The sequence below is a fragment of the Tupaia chinensis genome, unplaced genomic scaffold, assembly GCF_000334495.1.
Source record: "Tupaia chinensis unplaced genomic scaffold, TupChi_1.0 Scaffold143913_1, whole genome shotgun sequence".
Classification (NCBI taxonomy): Eukaryota; Metazoa; Chordata; class Mammalia; order Scandentia; family Tupaiidae; genus Tupaia; species Tupaia belangeri.
In genome coordinates, this window is record NW_006203764.1 from 2039998 (window position 1) to 2058180 (window position 18183).

General features: G+C 36.1%; 1 protein-coding gene across 2 annotated transcripts in view; it reads right to left on the minus strand.

The window, feature by feature from the left end:
- The window catches only part of PPP4R4 (protein phosphatase 4 regulatory subunit 4), a 128399-nt gene that overhangs the window by 72113 nt on the left and 38103 nt on the right, over positions 1-18183 (minus strand). For both annotated transcript variants that reach the window (XM_014582905.2, XM_014582904.2), the window contains exon 2: positions 9868-9970. In XM_014582905.2, the coding sequence (XP_014438391.1) occupies positions 9868-9918 (51 nt within the window). In that variant the 5' untranslated portion in view covers positions 9919-9970. The remainder of the gene's footprint in view (positions 1-9867; positions 9971-18183) is intronic.

Sequence of the window (18183 nt, forward strand, 5' to 3'; positions counted from 1 at the left end):
AACTGCATACCATATTTGATAACTTTTTACCTTCTCGAAGTCATCAGATACTCTCTTCTATTTGTTCCACTATTTTAATCTTTGTATTTCAGTGTGGGTAATTTCTATGTTCAAGTTCAAATCCACTGAAGGAATGCTAGTAAAAAGAGTTATGTTGCCACCATTTTTCCAGGAATGGTTATCTTCGTGTGATCCTAGAGGAGTGACAGTCTCCTCTCTCTCTTTCAGGGGTTAATGGGCTTTGCTTCTGCCACTCCTACAAAAACAGCAGATCTTTACCTGGGTCCTAGATACAGAGAAGTTTGCTGCTCCTCTCCCAGTAGCTTAGATTTTTGCTTCATAAGAGAGAAGGTTCTGAAAAAGTGGACAGAGTTGGTTCCTGCCTGTAAACAGCTGCACATGATCACCACATCTGCATCACCAACAAGTACTCACTCCAGTCTCCTGCCTTGCCCTCCAGTCTTTCTCATGAACAAACAGTGGAGACCTTGGAAAATAGCTTGCAACTAAGTACAAAGCTCCTCTGTGCCAGGAACTGCAAATTACTCTAAACTAATATCAACTGTGCTACCCCACAGTTTAAAAAAAAAAAAAAAACTGCTAAGGGACCAGCAGATGACGTAATGGTTACATCACTGGACTTCCATGTAGTCAACCTTGGTTCAAGTCCCAGACCCAGTGGCTTGAAACTCACACTGGGCACATGTGCATGCATGCCCAAAATCCCAAAAGGAGACTGGAGGAGAAGGGATTGTGGCATGACCACCTCCGGGGAAAGGGGGGGTGGTGACCTCTCACTTCTGTCTCTCTGCAAGAACATGTGCCCTATACAAAAATCTCTCTCTTAAAAAAATGTTAAAATCTTGGCTGATTTTATTTTAACCACCTATTGTGGTGGTCACCTCTTCCCCCTATTCTCTGTCAAAAGATAGTATCTGTGTATCCCACCTTTCATCAAAGCAGCTGGTTGTTCTGAATTTAGTTCACCTGAGTGCCCTGGGATTAGCTCTGATGTGCTCAAGAAAAGTTATGATTGTATGAATTTTATAAATAACCTATTGTTAGAATTGACATAATGTTTTCTTGTAGCTTCCTATATCCAAGGAGGAAGTAGAATTTATTGCTTTGTTTTTGAGCTTTGGAACTATTTCTTGCTCTCTTACAAGTTTGACTACACATTTAAAAGAACTTCAGAAGTTCCAGAAGTTTACTACAGGCAAGGTAAAAATAACAAATGACAAAATGACTAAGAAGCACATCTAAGAATACTGGTCTCCATTAGAAATTACCAAAGGTAAATTTTGGGTCCATTCAGAACATTAGCTTATATAACTCCTTCCATATGCTCAGAAAAATTGTGCATTCAGTAAATGTTTCCATAGAATTTCAATCATTATTCTTGTGAAATAATTAGCAATGTCAATCTATTTTGTCTATAAACACAAATAGGTACATATAAAAAGAAAAAAACAACACAGACATTATTCTCAAAATGTACTGTGATCAATGTATTTTACTTTTGAGCTGGAAACCATGGAAGAAAGAATAATTTGCATCATCTATTAATACTCTAATTCCTTTGGTTAAAGTTACCTCTTTTTTTCTTAGTGAATTCAAAAACTAAGTTATATAATTTTATGCTTTCTTGACCATAAAACCCCCTAGTGAGGTCAATTCTGACACTGATTATTTTTCATCAGCATTACATGATAGGAATTGTTTCCATTTTTCTAACTTCCTTCATATCAGAGTGCCTCTAAGTGTGTAGCCATACCCTACTGTGGGCTTTCTTTGATCTGTAGGGGATCTGGAACATCATGTTCTGTTTATTATGTATAATTCTGTTGCTTTCACAAAATCCTTTTGCTTTTCTCAGAACTTAACTTTTAACTTAACTCAGAAAAGAAAAATCTACAATGAGACAAACAGGTACATTTTTTGAACTGCAGAACAAAGAAAGCAATATGCATTATTTATTTTTGCTACTTAATTGCTTCAATTAAGACTATTTCATTTTCTTGGAGAACTGTAAGAATAAACTATATAATGTCATGCTCCTTAGGCACCTCCCAACAAAATATTCATAGTCAAACACTAAATCTTTAAGTTTAGTTTTCTCAACAGTAAAATAAGGTAAGAATATTATTTAGAGTTATGAGGATTTTTAAAAGAATATGTCCAAAGCATTAAGCAGGGTTTGGCCCACAGAAATTGTTCCACAGGCCATGTTTGTCCACTTAATTTAAATTAGGATTTTCAAAAACAAATAAAATTTTAACTCACAAATATCTTCATTTACAAAAATATACTTCCTATAAAAAAGTTTAAAATAAAATCTTTTTTAAAAAACATGTTTATCTATTAGGTCACTGGAAAAGTCATGATACATTTTTGCACAGAAAGACATGTTATGACTTTGCCAACAACCCAATATATGCAAGCTAGCTGGTGGCATGGTGGCTAAGGAGGCTGGATCCCACATAGCTAACTACACGGTTCAAGTCCTGGATCTAGTGGCTTGAAAAACACATTGGGCACATGTGGGTGCATGCCCAAATTCCTGAGGGGAGAATGGAGCAGAAGAGATTGTGGCATGGCCATCCTGGCTCTGGATGATTTCTCACCTTCTCTCTCTCTCTCTCTCTCTCTGTCTCTCTCAGGCAAGTGCATGTGCCATACACCAAACTGAAAAACAAAGAAACATAAATCTATCCATATTCAGTAAATACAAAATACTATAATAGATAACATATTGGGAGAAATTTATGAGTTTTATATTATTTCTACATATGAATAGGAAAATTAAATCATACAAAATTAATAAATTCAAACTAAGTAACATTTTCAGTCTGAAGACTGCTAGACTACATTCACTAATTTCAAATAATCAAATTTCATATTGATTAATTGTGTCTCTTTTATCCATTCCTTGGTACATATCTCTACTTTCTTCTCCAACACCCTAGAAAAAGGTTGTGCTGGAATCATAAGCCAATGCTATATCATTCCACTAACATTCTTTCTTTACTGCTCACCCAAGAATGCCATCAGTGGATTGGCCTAATATGCCACTGGTCTTTCACGTAGAAACACCATCCTAGAATACCAAGTTTAATTGATACTCATTTTAAAGGTAATTTTTAAGTGTCTATTATTTGCTGTTCTAGGTTCTGAGAATATAGTGATTCAACAGACTAACAAATATTCTGCCCTTACAGAAGTAAAGGTTAAAGACTGATAGGTGATGAGGAAGGAAACTGGATGGGGTCATGTAAGCATAGGTAAGAAGATTTTATCTATCTGAAATGAAAAAGTACTTACATTAGTTTTTTGTGGCTGCTGTAACAAGTTAACACAAACTGAGTGGCTTAAAACAACAGAAATTTACACTTACAGTTCTGGAAGCTGAAAGTCCTAAATCAGTATACTTAACCAAAATCAAAGTGTTGGCAAAGCCACACTCTCTCCAGTGGCTCTAGGGTAATTCTATTCTTTGCTTCTTCCACCTTCTAGTCATTGCTGTCATCCCTTGACTTGTGGCCACATAATTCCAATTATGAGACCTCTATCTTCACATTGCCTTCTTCTCCATATATGTGTCAAATCACCCTTTGCCTTCTTCTTATAAGGATTATATATGATGGCATTTTGGCCACACTCAATTCATCTAAATAATCTTCACATCTCAAGATCCTCAACTTAATGACATCAGCAAAGAATCTTCCTTCCGAAATAAGGTAACATTTACAGTTTCCAGAGATTAGGGCTCAATAACTTTTGGGAGGGGGCCATCATTCTGACTTACTTAAGTAATTACTTAAGTAATTTTCATGCAACAGGGCAATCAACTATGATTGCGACTTTTCTTGTTCTTTTTTTTTTCTTTTTCTTGTTAAGGTTTATGTCATAAGTCACATGCCTTCACTAAAGATGAGAGAGACAGAAAGAAACAGAGACAGGGAAAGCAAGAAATCATGCCCAGGAGGGTGGCCACACCACAATCCCTTCTCCTCCATTCTCCTCTCTCAAGATTTTGGGCATCCTTGCATACATACCCAGAGTGATTTTCAAGCCACCAGGTCTAGGATTTGAACCATGGCTGGCCATCTGAGAATCCAGCCACCCTAATCATCATGCCACCTGCTGACCCCACTGTGATTGAGACTTTTAAAAGATCTCTCTGGGTGAGCAGGCTCTAGGAGACTAAGTAGGAGCAACAAGCCAAGTGAGAAGACTGCTATAGTAACCAGACAGGAGAGAAGGCAAGCTTGAGAAGTGATTGTATATACCTGTTACAATCATGGTCAATTAATTAAGAGGTGGAATAGTGGTTAATTGAGAGGACTCAGGAGACAAACTTCCTACTCAAATCTAACTTGCTAGCTTTATGACTTTGGACAAGTTATTTAACTAAGCTGTTGCTTCCTCTATCAAGTGACCATTACAGAATTGCTATGAAGATCTGAGGTAAAAATGTGTAAAACATTTGACAAAGCCTGACACATAGTAAGACTTCAATAAATATTTGCTATAGTTATTTTCTTTTCTTTTTTTTCTTTTTTTTGGAGAGATTTTCACTGTAGGGCGCGTGCGCTCGCCAGACAGAGACATAGAGACAGAAAGCGAGAAATCACCCCCCAGGGGGGATGGTCACGCCGCAATCCCTTCTCCTCCATTCTCCTCTCGGGATCTTGGGCACGCACGCACACGCGCCCGGCGTGAGTTTTAAGCCACTGGGTCCAGGACGCGAACCGTGGTCGACTACGTGGGAGTCCAGTGACATAGCCATTACGCTAACTGCTGGTTCCCGCTATAGTTATTTTAATCTGTGCCTAGTATTGCATATTTTCAACATATAATTTTATAACATATATTTTGGTTCCCAAAATAAAAGTTAAAAAAAGATGAAATGAATTTAATATCTCAATAGGTATAAACTTTTTTTTACATTGCATTATAAAGGAGTTAGTTGGCGGAAGCCATGCAGCCAACACAGACAGAACATAAAGAGCTGCCTCTCATGTCTAAGCAAGGTTTGGCTAAGAAGAGCTGCAAGCAAGGCTACAGCTGTAAGCTCAAGGTTTCAACTGTGTTTGTTGTACTGGTTTGTGCTTTCAATCTCTCTGTCATGGACTTTACTGTCGTTACAGTACCCCAGTACCCCATAAGGGTAAAATAACATCTCCAGCCTTACTGTAACTTTTACAATAAAACCAACTAATAATCCTGAAAGAATGCGGACCCCTAAGGCGGTGGCGAATGGGAATTATTTCCGTGCGACTCACCCCACCTGCCTGGAAAATATCAATAAAGAATGCTGCATTCACTTCTCCTACTGGGGATTACATAGATAGCATTAGAAAGATTTGGATTAATGGAAAGCTACTAAATTGGTGAAACAACCTCAGTAGCTGGGAGAGGCTTAGGGGCTCATCCACGAGGTACTGATACCCTAAACAAAGACCATGAGTCACCTTTGATCTCAGGACAAGGAAAGATTGCAGCTCCCCCGAGCCATAGCCATTGTATAGAACAGCACATAGAGGGTCCCAAGTACATAATAACCTTTAGGTCAGTCATTGAGCTGCTTACAAGACCACATTCCTTTCCCATTTGGGCAATAGGATCACCCCCTTAGTTGTAATATAGATATTCCACTTTAGTATATATTAATCGTGCCTTTACTTAACAAGATAAGATTTCTATCTAGGCCTTTGTAACCGGCAATCCACTGCCGCCCTGGCCTGGGGCTGAAGCTATCAAGCCGGCCTGGGACTGAAGTTACCAAGCTTCCTGAAAGCCCCCTCATCCAAAAGACCTTTCCTGGTAATCGAGATCTAAGAAGAGAATGCACCAGACAAATGGACTCCCTCGCCCTGAGGACTGTGACTGATTACACCTAATAAAACAAAACAGTGCATCATGTTTTATGATTATTGTTCCCATACTTTGAATACCTCATTTCTTAGAGTAAAATCTTTTATTTCCCCTCACCCCTCCTACTCCTGTAAACATCCCTCAATAAAAAATATATGTCTCCTAGCCACAGACGCTGCAGTCTTGAGCTTGCCCTGACTGTATTCAGTTGAGAACATGCTAAATAGCATAGAGATCTCTGCCTGAATTTCTTCTCGCCTGCATCGCTTTCCATAGAGTCTCAACCCACCCAGGCTGGAGCAGGTCTCCGGCAGTTAGTTACCTATACTACATGGTATACTTACAGAATTAGTGTTTTAAACTTTATAAAGGACTATAGTTTTCTGTGGTTTTTTGTTTTTTAGTTTTGCTGTAGGGTACGTACACTTGTGGGGTTAGGGGGATAGAGTGAGAAATCACTTCCCATGGGAGAGCCACACCACAATCCCTTCTCCCCTCAGGTCTCCAGGCATGTATGCACATGTGCCCGGTGTATTTTTCCAGCTTCCAGGTGCAGGACTCAGACCACATTGTCACCCACGTGAGATTCTGCTACCTTAAACACCACACCACCAGCTGACACAAGAACTGCAGTATTCTAGAAATTTATCCTGACAATCCAAATCTTTTTTTTTTTTTTTTTGAGAGGTTTTTGCTATAGGGCGCATGCACTCACCAGAAAGACAGAGAGCAACAGAGAGACAGAAAGCGAGAAATCACCCCCACCCCCACCCCGGGGGGGGGGATGGCCACACTGCAATCCCTTCTCCTTTCTCCTCTCGGGATCTTGGGCACGCATGCACATGCACCCAGCATGAGTTTAAGCCACCAGGTCAGGGACTCAAACTGTGATCAACTACCCCCGGGGGGTCCCCGTCCCGGGGGGGGGGATGGCCACACTGCAATCCCTTCTCCTTTCTCCTCTCGGGATCTTGGGCACGCATGCACATGCACCCAGCATGAGTTTAAGCCACCAGGTCAGGGACTCAAACTGTGATCAACTACATGGGAGTCCAACGACATAGCCATTATGCTAACTGCTGGTCCTGACAATCCAATTCTTTCAAATCAAGATAACCAGAAGTTAAAATCAAATATTAAAATCTAACACACAAGATTTCAATTTAATATATTGTGGGAAAAAATAAAATAATAAAGATTAAAGAACAAACTTCTTTCTTTTTCAAGAGATACCCTAGGGTTAAATTGCATAGTATGACTATAGTATAACAACTATATTTACAAGTGTCTCTACATTTAGAAAATTTAAATTGGAAGTGAAAATATTTCCTTTCTATTATAGTCTTACATAAATTTAATCCTGAGATGAGTGACCTAATTGCACTACGATGCACTACCCATTTTAGATGTGTTTCAGAAATTATGAAAATACCATGGATTAGTTCAATTCTAATCCTTTTTCTACCATTTTACTTTTTAAAAATTCCTTTTTCTCTAAAATAGTGAAAGTACCAGCCTATTTTTTAAAACTACTTTTTAGTTAATGCATTATTATAAAGATGAAATGCAAATGTGATACAATGAAAAATAGCAGTGGTAAAATGTTATAATATATAAGGCCAGCAAAATCTCCAACACCACTTTATCTTATGTGCTTCAAGAAAAAGACTCAGCAAAGAGTGAGCTCTAAAAGCTGCTTATACTATTGTTATAATAGTAGTAAGAAACCTGGGAATGATTAACTTCTTTCAGGAAGTATGTACTGTTCATATCTTTAAACTCTCTAGAAGTAAACCATCTAGAGAAGACACATAATAGTAAGTACTCGAATTATTTTTCTGTATGAATTTAGCAGACTATCAACTAAAATACTGAAATTCAACCGAACCATAAAGATGCTAAATCCAGAAATCTAGAAGTCATCCCTCACTTCTTTCTCAAATTCAAGTCATAGGAGTTCTTTCATTCCACCTCCACAAATGTGTCTTAGATATATCCGCTGCTCTCTACTGTGCTCATTTGTTGTCCTAATCCAAGCCACCATCAAATATCAGGAAGGCCAGCACTGAAGCTTCCTAATCATTCCACATCAATCCATACTCCAGACAATAATCAAAATGAATCATGGTAAAATGTAAATGGAATTTTGTCACTGTCCTGTTTAAAGTCTTCAATGGCTGTTCCATGGCCTTAGGAATGAAAACCAACTCTTGCATACTCTATCACTGACCATTTCTATAACCTCTTTTCAAGTCACATCTCAGCCACATCCACTAGATTCCACCCACATGTGCCTCTCTCAGTTCCACCAACCCCTTTCACTTTAGGCTATCTGGGCTACTCTCTCTACCTAGACTACTTATTCCTGATGTTTACATGCCTTCTCTCTCCAATAGTTACTTAATGGCCATTACCTCAAAAGGCCACTTCACTCTAGTTTTCATCTTTCATTCTTGTTTTATGAAACTTTGTACATGCAATGCTCTCTGCAGACAACATCTAGCTGGCTTAACACAAAGTATAAGCATGCTTAATATTTGTAGCTTTAAATCTACTTAGTGTTTCATCCACTTACATTAATTCTGTAGTCAAGAGGACCTAAGCACCTTTTCTTTGCTATGTAGTTTAACTAACACTTCAGTATCATGCTAACAAGCTTAAGTCAGTTAATATAAGTGAAACTGAGTGTGAAGATAAACCTGGTCTGTATATGTTTCATTCCTTTGAAATTATGGCATGATTCTGAGAAAAATCAATACAAAAGAAGCTTGATTCACTTTTAAATCACATACAATGCCAAAATAAACATCATTTCAATTCACATTGAAAGTCTTAAATATTATTACTCTCAAATAAATTAATATTGTATGGACAAAAAGTGAGCATCCTGGGAAAATAACATGCTACATCCCTGATCTAAAACACGACAACTAGAACCATGCTACATATGTCTAAAAATAACACTCGAGGACACACTAATAAATACAGTACTTTAAATACATAATAAAAATTATGGAAATTTTATAACCAAAAGAAAAATCAAAACAAATACAAAACTATTAGCAAACACAATTTATTATGAAACCTCCATGACCCCATCAATAATGAAGCTCCTGGAGACATAAAGGTGGTGTTTAGCTCATTCAAGTTCATGTAAAGGATAGCACTTTGTTCACAGATGTAAATAAACAATAAACACTAATTAATACCATTCAATACAATATATAATCAATTAAAATTGATTAATCAGAAGAAAGAATATGATAGTAATTCAAACATTTTTTATCACAAAAGGAAAGTTAACTCTGAAGGAATTTAGGAAGCAATAAAATAAATATAAAATAAAAATTGTGGTAACTATAATTGAATGCTTACTTGATGAATCTTTAGAAATCACCACAGGGTCTTTCTTAGGAATATTAGTTAAACTATATTAGTGATGTTGCAGAAATATAGATTAATGTGCTAACACAGATTTTAGTCAACAGAGGACCAAATAAAACGTGATTTTTAAAAATTAAGATTTTGTTTTGAGCTACTGAAAAGCTACTTTATTTAAATGTCTCTACTGAGAGAATGACTAAAAAAAATCTTTACAACTTAAGCTCTGAACTTCTGCATTTCTATTGGCTAATTTCCCTAAATATTTTCTTTTAAAAAAAAGTATTTATTTATTTATTTAATTCCATTTGTTATTATTTTTTAATGTGACCAGAGAGAAAGAAGAGAAAATGAGAAAGCAAGCTGCCAGGTCTGGGACTCAAACCACGGTCAGCCATGTAGAAGTCCAGTGCCCTTAACCACCATGCCACCTGATGGCCCCCCTAAATATTCTCATCACAATTCAAAGCATATATAATAATACTTCCCCCATTCAGGTATTCAGTACAAAAGATCGGTCACTTAAGCTTCAAAATTTTCTCCCAACAATGACAACATGGTACCAAGAGAGGAAACGGGAAATTCAAATCTTATGTCATACAAACTTACTCTGACTTTTGGCAAGACCCTCCGAAGTGTCTCAGCAGGATTCTGTCGCATCAAAAATGGAAGATTTGCAATCACACTTGTTCCTTGGATGTCTTGACCAGCACTTAGAAAGAAAATGCAAATTTGAAATTTGTAATGATAAACTGAATTCCAATTTATAATTATAAAAAGCACAGATTTGGAAAAAAAATGATAGTTTTAATGTTAAATAGACTTTCAACAAAGTTTTAAACTTTAAACACATAATTGAGACAGAAATAAAACCAGAACTGAAATTTCACTAAAAAATCTTATAACAACTACATGAACATACTAATTATGGTTGTACTAATATAAGAGTTTCTATTTATGTACATATCTTAAGTCTAAAAGTCTTGAGACTATTAATAAATACTTACTTTGAAATTCTACCTTATTTTTTTCCTCTGCGACCTGCCAGTTTGTTATAATTTATTAAAAATATAAACGGTGAGGCCAGCAGATGGTATAGTGATTACGTCACTGGACTCCAACTTGGCCAATCACAGTTCAAGTCCCAGAGCTGGTGACTTGACACTTACACGGCATGCATGCGTGCATGCCCAAGATCTCAGGAGGAAAATAGTGAAAGGATTGTGGCATGACCATCCCTCCTAAGGGATGATTTCTCACTTTCCCTTTCACTGTCTTTCTCTGGTGAGCGCACAAACCCTAAAACAAAATAGTAAAAATTTATTATGGTAATGTATCCATGGTAACAAGAGTAATAGCAATAAAAATTATACCTAAATCATACAACTTTCTTTTGGTACAATGAAATTCCTTATTTCACTAGCCTTAGTCTGCAAGTGGCCAGAAATTTCCTGAAGATGCACTCAATGCTCTTGAAAGTCAGCAGGGCACATTTACACAAATACGTTTTTAAAATTATGTTCATTAAAGCTTTACCAAAATAATCTTTGTGATATTCTAGTGGCATAAATATCTTGGAAAAAGTGTTCAAATTCTTCTGAAAAAAAAAAACATTTCTATGAACTGCAAAAACTATTTAAGATATAATCTAAGTTACATAAATTCTGCAGATACTTAAAAAGTACATCAAAAAGTACTAATAAATGTGGCACCAACTCAGAGGGAATTAATTTTCATCTCTCCTTAACTCTCTTTTTCACCTCTCCTTAACCACTCCTTTTCACTCTCTTAACTGATAAAATTTTAATTTTAATTCCTGATGCCATAATACTTATTTATTTACTTAAAATTATTTATTACTTATCTGTTGAAATGCAACTGCTTGGAGTTATAGTGTATGTACACTGTAGTTACAATATTTGTACATAAGACTTTAATATTGAGTCATCAGAAAAGTCATTATAGCGTATGTACACTGTAGTTACAATATTTGTACATAAGATTTTAATATTGAGTCATCAGAAAAGTCATGATGTATTTTTCTGTTTTTCTATGCAAATATGCATCATGACTATTCCAATGACCCCATACATAATTCTTAAAGCATTTTCAAAGTAATATATTTCTGCCTGAGAGTTTTGTAAGGTATGTTAATAAGAATAATATTCTTATTTTAAATAACACTTCCTTGTTATGAAGAAAAGCTTTTTTCCTGTTGCAGTATTGTAAGTTGTGAAATATAGGCCATCATAATCAGTTTACTGTTTTCATCACTATCTAAATGAATCCTTTACAGACAAAATTAAAAAAAAAAAAAAAAAGGAAAGGAAGTGACCTAGGAAGTCCATGTCTTTCTCAAAAAGGAGAAATTAGTGTTGCATATAAAAATACTTGTACTAGGTTGAATGATAGTCCCCTAAAAGATATGTCTACATTTTAATCCTGGAACACATGAATGTTGTCTTAATTTTTAAAAAGGATCTTGAGACAGAGATTATTCTGAATTATCTAGGTAGGCCCTACTCTCAATAACAAGTGTTTGTAAAAGAGACAATGAGAGGAAAAGGCAGAGAGAACAAGAGCAGGTAACTTGATCATAGAATGCAGAGATACAAGTGATACAGTCACAAGTCAAGAAATGCTGACAACAACAGAAGCTGGAAAAGACAAAGGATAATTCTCTTCTAGAGTCCTGCTAACATTTTGACTTTGAACTTCTGGTCTCCAGAATGTGAGGAAATAAATTTCTGTTGTTGTAAGCCATGTAGTTTATGGTAATTTGTTACAACAGCCATAGGAAATAAATATGTTACTAAAAAACTGAAAGAAAAGAGAATTACCTGAAAAAGTAGCATTTTATATGACAATGCCTGCCTGAGCATAGAGGTTCAGTAAATATCTCTTTTCTGTTTGTTTGTAAATAATTTTAACTTTATTTATTTATTTTTATTTGATCAGAGGGACAGAGTGAGGGGAAGGGAGGAGTAAGAAAGCAAGCTGCCAGGTCTGGGACTCGAACCATGGTTGGTCATGTGACAGTCCACAGCCCTTAACCACCACACCACCTGCTGACCCAAGTAAATAGCCCTTGAAAAGATGGATAAATGGTCTGATGTAATCCCACTTGTCTATTTTGGGGATGATGGACTGTGCTTTGAGGGTCTTATTTAAGAAGTCTTTCACTATGCCAGTGTCTCCCAGAGTTTCCCCAGTGTTTTCCAGGAGCAGTTTTATAGTTTGAGGTCTGTTTCTCAAACCTCCAGGACTGCAATTCAAACTACAGTGAGCCATATGGAATCTACCTCCCTTAACCAATGAGGCCAATTCCTTTACTTTAATTTTTTAATAGTCATGTGCAATTTATTAAGAAAATACACATTTCTAACAGACAATCAGCACTGTGGCTGCTGAAATCAAAAATCTGAGCAGCAAACTGGTGGAGGGCAGTTTTTCCAGAATCCTCAAAAATCTACAAATAGATCTACCATATGATCCAGCAATCCCACTCCTCGGTATCTACCCAAAGGACAGAAGAATTCTTCATTGGAAAAGTGCTTGCACATCGATGTTTATTGTGGCACTATTCACAATTGCTAAGTCATAGAACCAACCCAAATGCCCCCGTATGGAGTAATGGATTGAAAAAACTGTGACACATAGACTCTATGGAATACTACTCAGCCATAAAAACCAACAAAATCCTGGCTTTTGACAGAAAGTGGAAGAATATGGAAGATTTATTGCTGAGTGAGGCAAGCCAGGCTATGAAGAAGAGACATTATATGTCCCCATTTAACATATACCGAATGTCTGCACTCTATGACTGAAACTGATTTACTAACGGTTGTACAAACACAAGAGATGGGTGTGAATGTCAGATGAGGTGTATGTGGAGGAGGGGGGCCTAATGAAGGACATCTGGAGAAGGGATATGAAGGTAGAGCATTGATGGGATGAGATAGTATGGTGTTATTGGTTGAAGATATTTTGATCAATGGAACTGGGGAGAAACGTTCACATATTGAAATGTTTATATTTTAAGCTAAACAATGTGATTGAATGTATATACAAAAAGAAATAATTTTAATAAAAAATATATTTTAAAAAGATGGATAAATGGGTGGCTAGCTGAATAAATGGATGCCAGGAACATTTAATATTGACTATGCAGTGTATTTTATTCACTAACTAGCAATTAGGGAGAAAAAAGTATGACCTCTAATATCTCATAGATATGAAGACAAAACGTTTCACAGGAAGTCAAGAAAAAGAAACAAAACAAAGAGGAAAAAAAAAAACAGAAAACAAAGAAAGAAAATGGCAAGCATTAGCCCTAAAATATCCACAATTCCATTCAATATAAACAGTCTAAACACATTAATTAATAGGCATGGATTAATAGAGTAAATTAGAACACGTTTCGACTGTATTTTACCAGACGCTTACCTCAAGTATATCAATAGGCTGAATTTAAAATACATAAAACAATATATCATGGATATAGTAATCAAAAGAAATAAGGAGTAGCTATCTTAATATCAAATAAAATAAACCTCAGGAAAAAGAAAATCACCAGAGACAGACAAGGACACTTAATAATGATAAAGGAGACAATCCACCAGGAAACACAGTAATTCTAAACATGTGTACACCAAACACAGTTGCAAAATTGTAAATCGAAAATTAATAGAATTGAAATGAGAGGCAGCCAAATACACAAGTAAGGCAGAGAATTCAACACTCTTCTCTGAACAACTCATAGAACAATTTTTACAGAAAAACAATAACGAAATATGAGAATGCAATAATACTATAAACCAACAAGATCTAATAAACATTTACAGAACACCCAAGAATACCAGAATACATATGCCATTCAAATGTCCAAAGAATGTATATCAAAAAAGACCATAATCTGGATAAAACAAACTTCAACAAATTACTAAAAATGGAAATCATTCAGTTTTATCTGACCACGATGAAATCAAATTATACATCAATGACAGAAAGATAACAGATAAAACTCTGAACTCTTAGAAACTAAACACATTTCTATATACTGCATGAGTTAAAGAGAAAGTCCCGGGGAAATTTAAAAATACATTGAAGGCTGAACCACAGCAGTTTATACTTTTGGATGCTGCTACTCGTGGCTGAGGCTACATAGGAGGTTCAGGTTCAATTCCTGAAAAACAAATATGGTAATGTATGCTTGTAGTCCTAGCTACTTGGGATGCTGAAGCTGGGGGTTCACAAGTTTGTAACCAGCATGGACAACACAGCAAGGCCTGTCAGAAAAAGCCAAGCACAGTGATATGACCTTGTAGTCCCCAGTCTTTGAGAAGCTGAGGCAGGAGAATTAGGAAATAGCAAAACCCTTTTTCAAAGAGATAAAAAGTACACTGAGCTGAGTGAAAATACAGATAAGGTTTATTATCTGTTGACGAGGATGTGAATGGTGGTCTCAACTGGGCTGGTCTGAGGTGTATATCATGCTGGGTAAAGTCTCTTCACAATCCAAATGATGTATAGCGATTTAATATATGAATAATAAAAAATCAAAAAGAATTATTTGCTTAAAAATATAGCACGCCGAAAATTAAATGCTGTTTAAAATATTCAAAAATTTGTAGGATATAGCTGAAGCAGTACAGGGAAGAAAATTTATAGTACTAAATACACACATTAGAAAAAAGGGGAAAATTAAGAACCAGCGGTTGGTGTAATGGTTACATCACTAGACTCCCACATAGTTGATTGTGGCTCAAGTCCTGGACCCAGCAGCTTAAAATTCATGCCAAGTGCATGTGTGTGCATGCCCAAAATCCCAGGAGAAGAATGGGAAGGGGATTACGGCATAGTCATCTCCTCTGGGATGATATCGCGCTGTCTCTCTACCTCTCTGTCTCTCTGATAAGCGCACTTGCCCTATAGCAAAAATCTCTCTTAAAAAAATAAAAAAGAAAGAGAAAGAGAGAAAGAGAGAGAAAGGGAAAATTAAAATAAAAATTTAACTTTCTACCATAAGAACCTCAAAGACCAAAATAGTCACAGTATAAGCAGAAAGCAGGAATAATAGAGTAGAAATTAATGAAAACAAACAAACAAAAAACATGAAGGAAATTAACCTAAAAAAACCTGGCTATTTTTACAACATCAATAAAGTTAATTAACCTCTAATAAGAATGACAAGGAAAAATCAAGAGAAGACACAAACTACCGATATCAGGAATGAAACAGGAGGTAACACAATAGACCCTGAACACATCAAAAGGATAATTATTAAATGCTGCAAATAGTTACATACATAATTTTGATGACTTAGACAAACTGGACCAAATTCCTCAAAAAACACGAGTTGATGCAATTCACCCAACATGGAATAGATAACTGTAATAGTCCTACAACTATTAAGAATATTGAATACATATTTTTAATTTTTTTTAAAAAGAAGAAAGAAAAACTCTACGCCGAGACAGCTTCATTAGAGAATTTTATCAAAAATTTAATTATGAAATAACACCATTTCTACACATTCTCTTCCAGAAAATTAAAAGAAGAAGGAGAAAGAACATTTCCTAAATCATTTGATGAAGCTAGTATTAAACTAAAACCAAACCTGGCAAAGATTAAAAAAAATAGAAATTAAAAACTAGAGAGAAATATCTCTCATGAACATAGATGCAAAAATCCTTAACAAATAATAGCAAATAAAATACAGAAATATACAAAAGGAAAACTTATACACCATCAAATAGGGTTTATTCCAGAGATGTGAAGCTAATTCAATATTCAAAATCAGTGTAATCCATCATATTAGCAGGCAAAAGAAAAAAAATCACATAATTATATCAATGCAGAAAAACCATTTGACAAAATTCGACACATAGACACTGAAATTACAAATTCAATGTGATTTATAATCACTCCTCCTCCCAAAAATATACTAACAAAATATGTACAGGACTTATATGCTTAAAAGTTAGACACTGCCAATAAAAGAAATCAAGAGCATTTGAACAGAGAGGATGCTATGCTCATGAACTGATAACTTCAACACAGTAAATATATGTCGATTCTCCCCAAATCATTATGCATGATAAACATCATTCATATTAAAATCCCAATAAGATTTGGGGCTAGCAGATAGAGTAGCTGTTTATATTTGGAAAGGTACAACAGCAAGTTGAATGGTGAAAAGATAACCTTTTCATTTTTCAACAATTGGTGTTGGAGGAACTAAACATCTATAGGGGGAATAAAACAAACTTTGACCTAAGTCCTAAATTAACTCAAAATGAATCATAAACTTGAATGTAAAACAGAAAACTATAAAATTTTTAGAAAAAAAAAGAAAATCTTCTAAAGTTGGAGCTAGGCAAAAAAATCCTTAAACTTAACCCAAAAATGTGACCCATAAAAAAAGAAAAGTTCGTAAACTGTACTTTATCAAAATTTTAAACATTAGTACTATGAAAGATCCTATAAAAGAATGAAAAAACAAGCCACAGAATGGAAAAAAATCATTGAAACCTGCATATTTGACAAAGCCCACTATCTACAAAGCCCACTATCTACATGGTACAGCAAACTCTCAAAATTCAACAGTAATAAAACACATAATCCAATTAGAAAATAGATAGAAGATATGAAGAGACATCGCACTTAATATGATAAACAGATTGTAAATAAGCAAATCAAAAGATTAACTGTTAGGCAAATGCAAATTAAAACTACAATGAGATATTACTATTTGCTTATCAAAATGCCTAAAATAAAAATAATAAGCACAAACTGGATTACTCATTGGTTACTAGTGGAAAAGAAAACTGGCACAGCCATTCTCAAAAACAGTTTGGCAGTTTCTTTTAAAATTAAACATGTAAGGCCAGCAGATGGTCTAGCAGTTATGTCACTGGACTCCCACATGGCCAACTGCTGTTCGAGTCCCAGATTTGGTAGTTTGAAACTCACCCCACGCGCATGTGCATGCATGCCCAAGATCCCAGAAGGAAAATAGAGGATAAAAGATTGCGGTATGGTCCTCTCCCCTTGGGGGTAATTTCTCACTTTCCCTCTCACTGTCTCTCTCTCCAGCGAGCACACGTACTCTAGGGCAAAAACAAACAAAAAAACTAAGCATGTAACATACAACCTAGCAGTTGAACTCATGGACATTTATCCCAAAGAAATGAAAACCTGGAACCAACATTTGGCATGATGACTAAGGTACTGGACTCCCACATGGCTGACGATGGTTTGAGTTCCAGACTCAGTGGCTTGAAAATCACATCAGGCATATGTACACACATGCCCAAAATCCCAGAAGGAGAATGGAGAATAAGGGATTGCAGCATGGCCATTTTTCCCCCACCCCTTCACTGGGCAGCAGCTGATTTCTCACTCTCCCTCTCTCAGTCTCTGTCTCTCTCTCTCTGGTGAGTACACATACCCTATGGCAAAAAAATACTTAAAAAGAAAGAAAGAATGAAAACTTGTGTTCAAACAAGATAAAAATCTGTGGATGAATGTTTATAAGCATCTTACTTGAATAAAACAAAAGGGGAACTTTTTTACACTGCTGGTGGGAATGTAAATTAGTCCAGCCACTGTGGAGAACAATTTGGAGATTCCTCAAAAATCTACAAATAGAGGGAACCAGCAGTTAGCGTAATGGCTATGTCGCTGGATTCCCACGCAGTCGACCGCGGTTCGCGTACCAGACCCGGTGGCTTAAAACTCACGCCGGGCATGTGTGCGTGTGTGCCCAAGATCCCGAGAGGAGAATGGAGGAGAAGGGATTGAGGCGTGACCATCCCCCCTGGGGGGTGATTTCTCGCTTTCTGTCTCTATGTCTCTCTCTGTCTGTCTGGCGAGCGCACGCGCCCTATAGCGAAAATCTCTCCAAAAAAAAAAAAAAGTAAA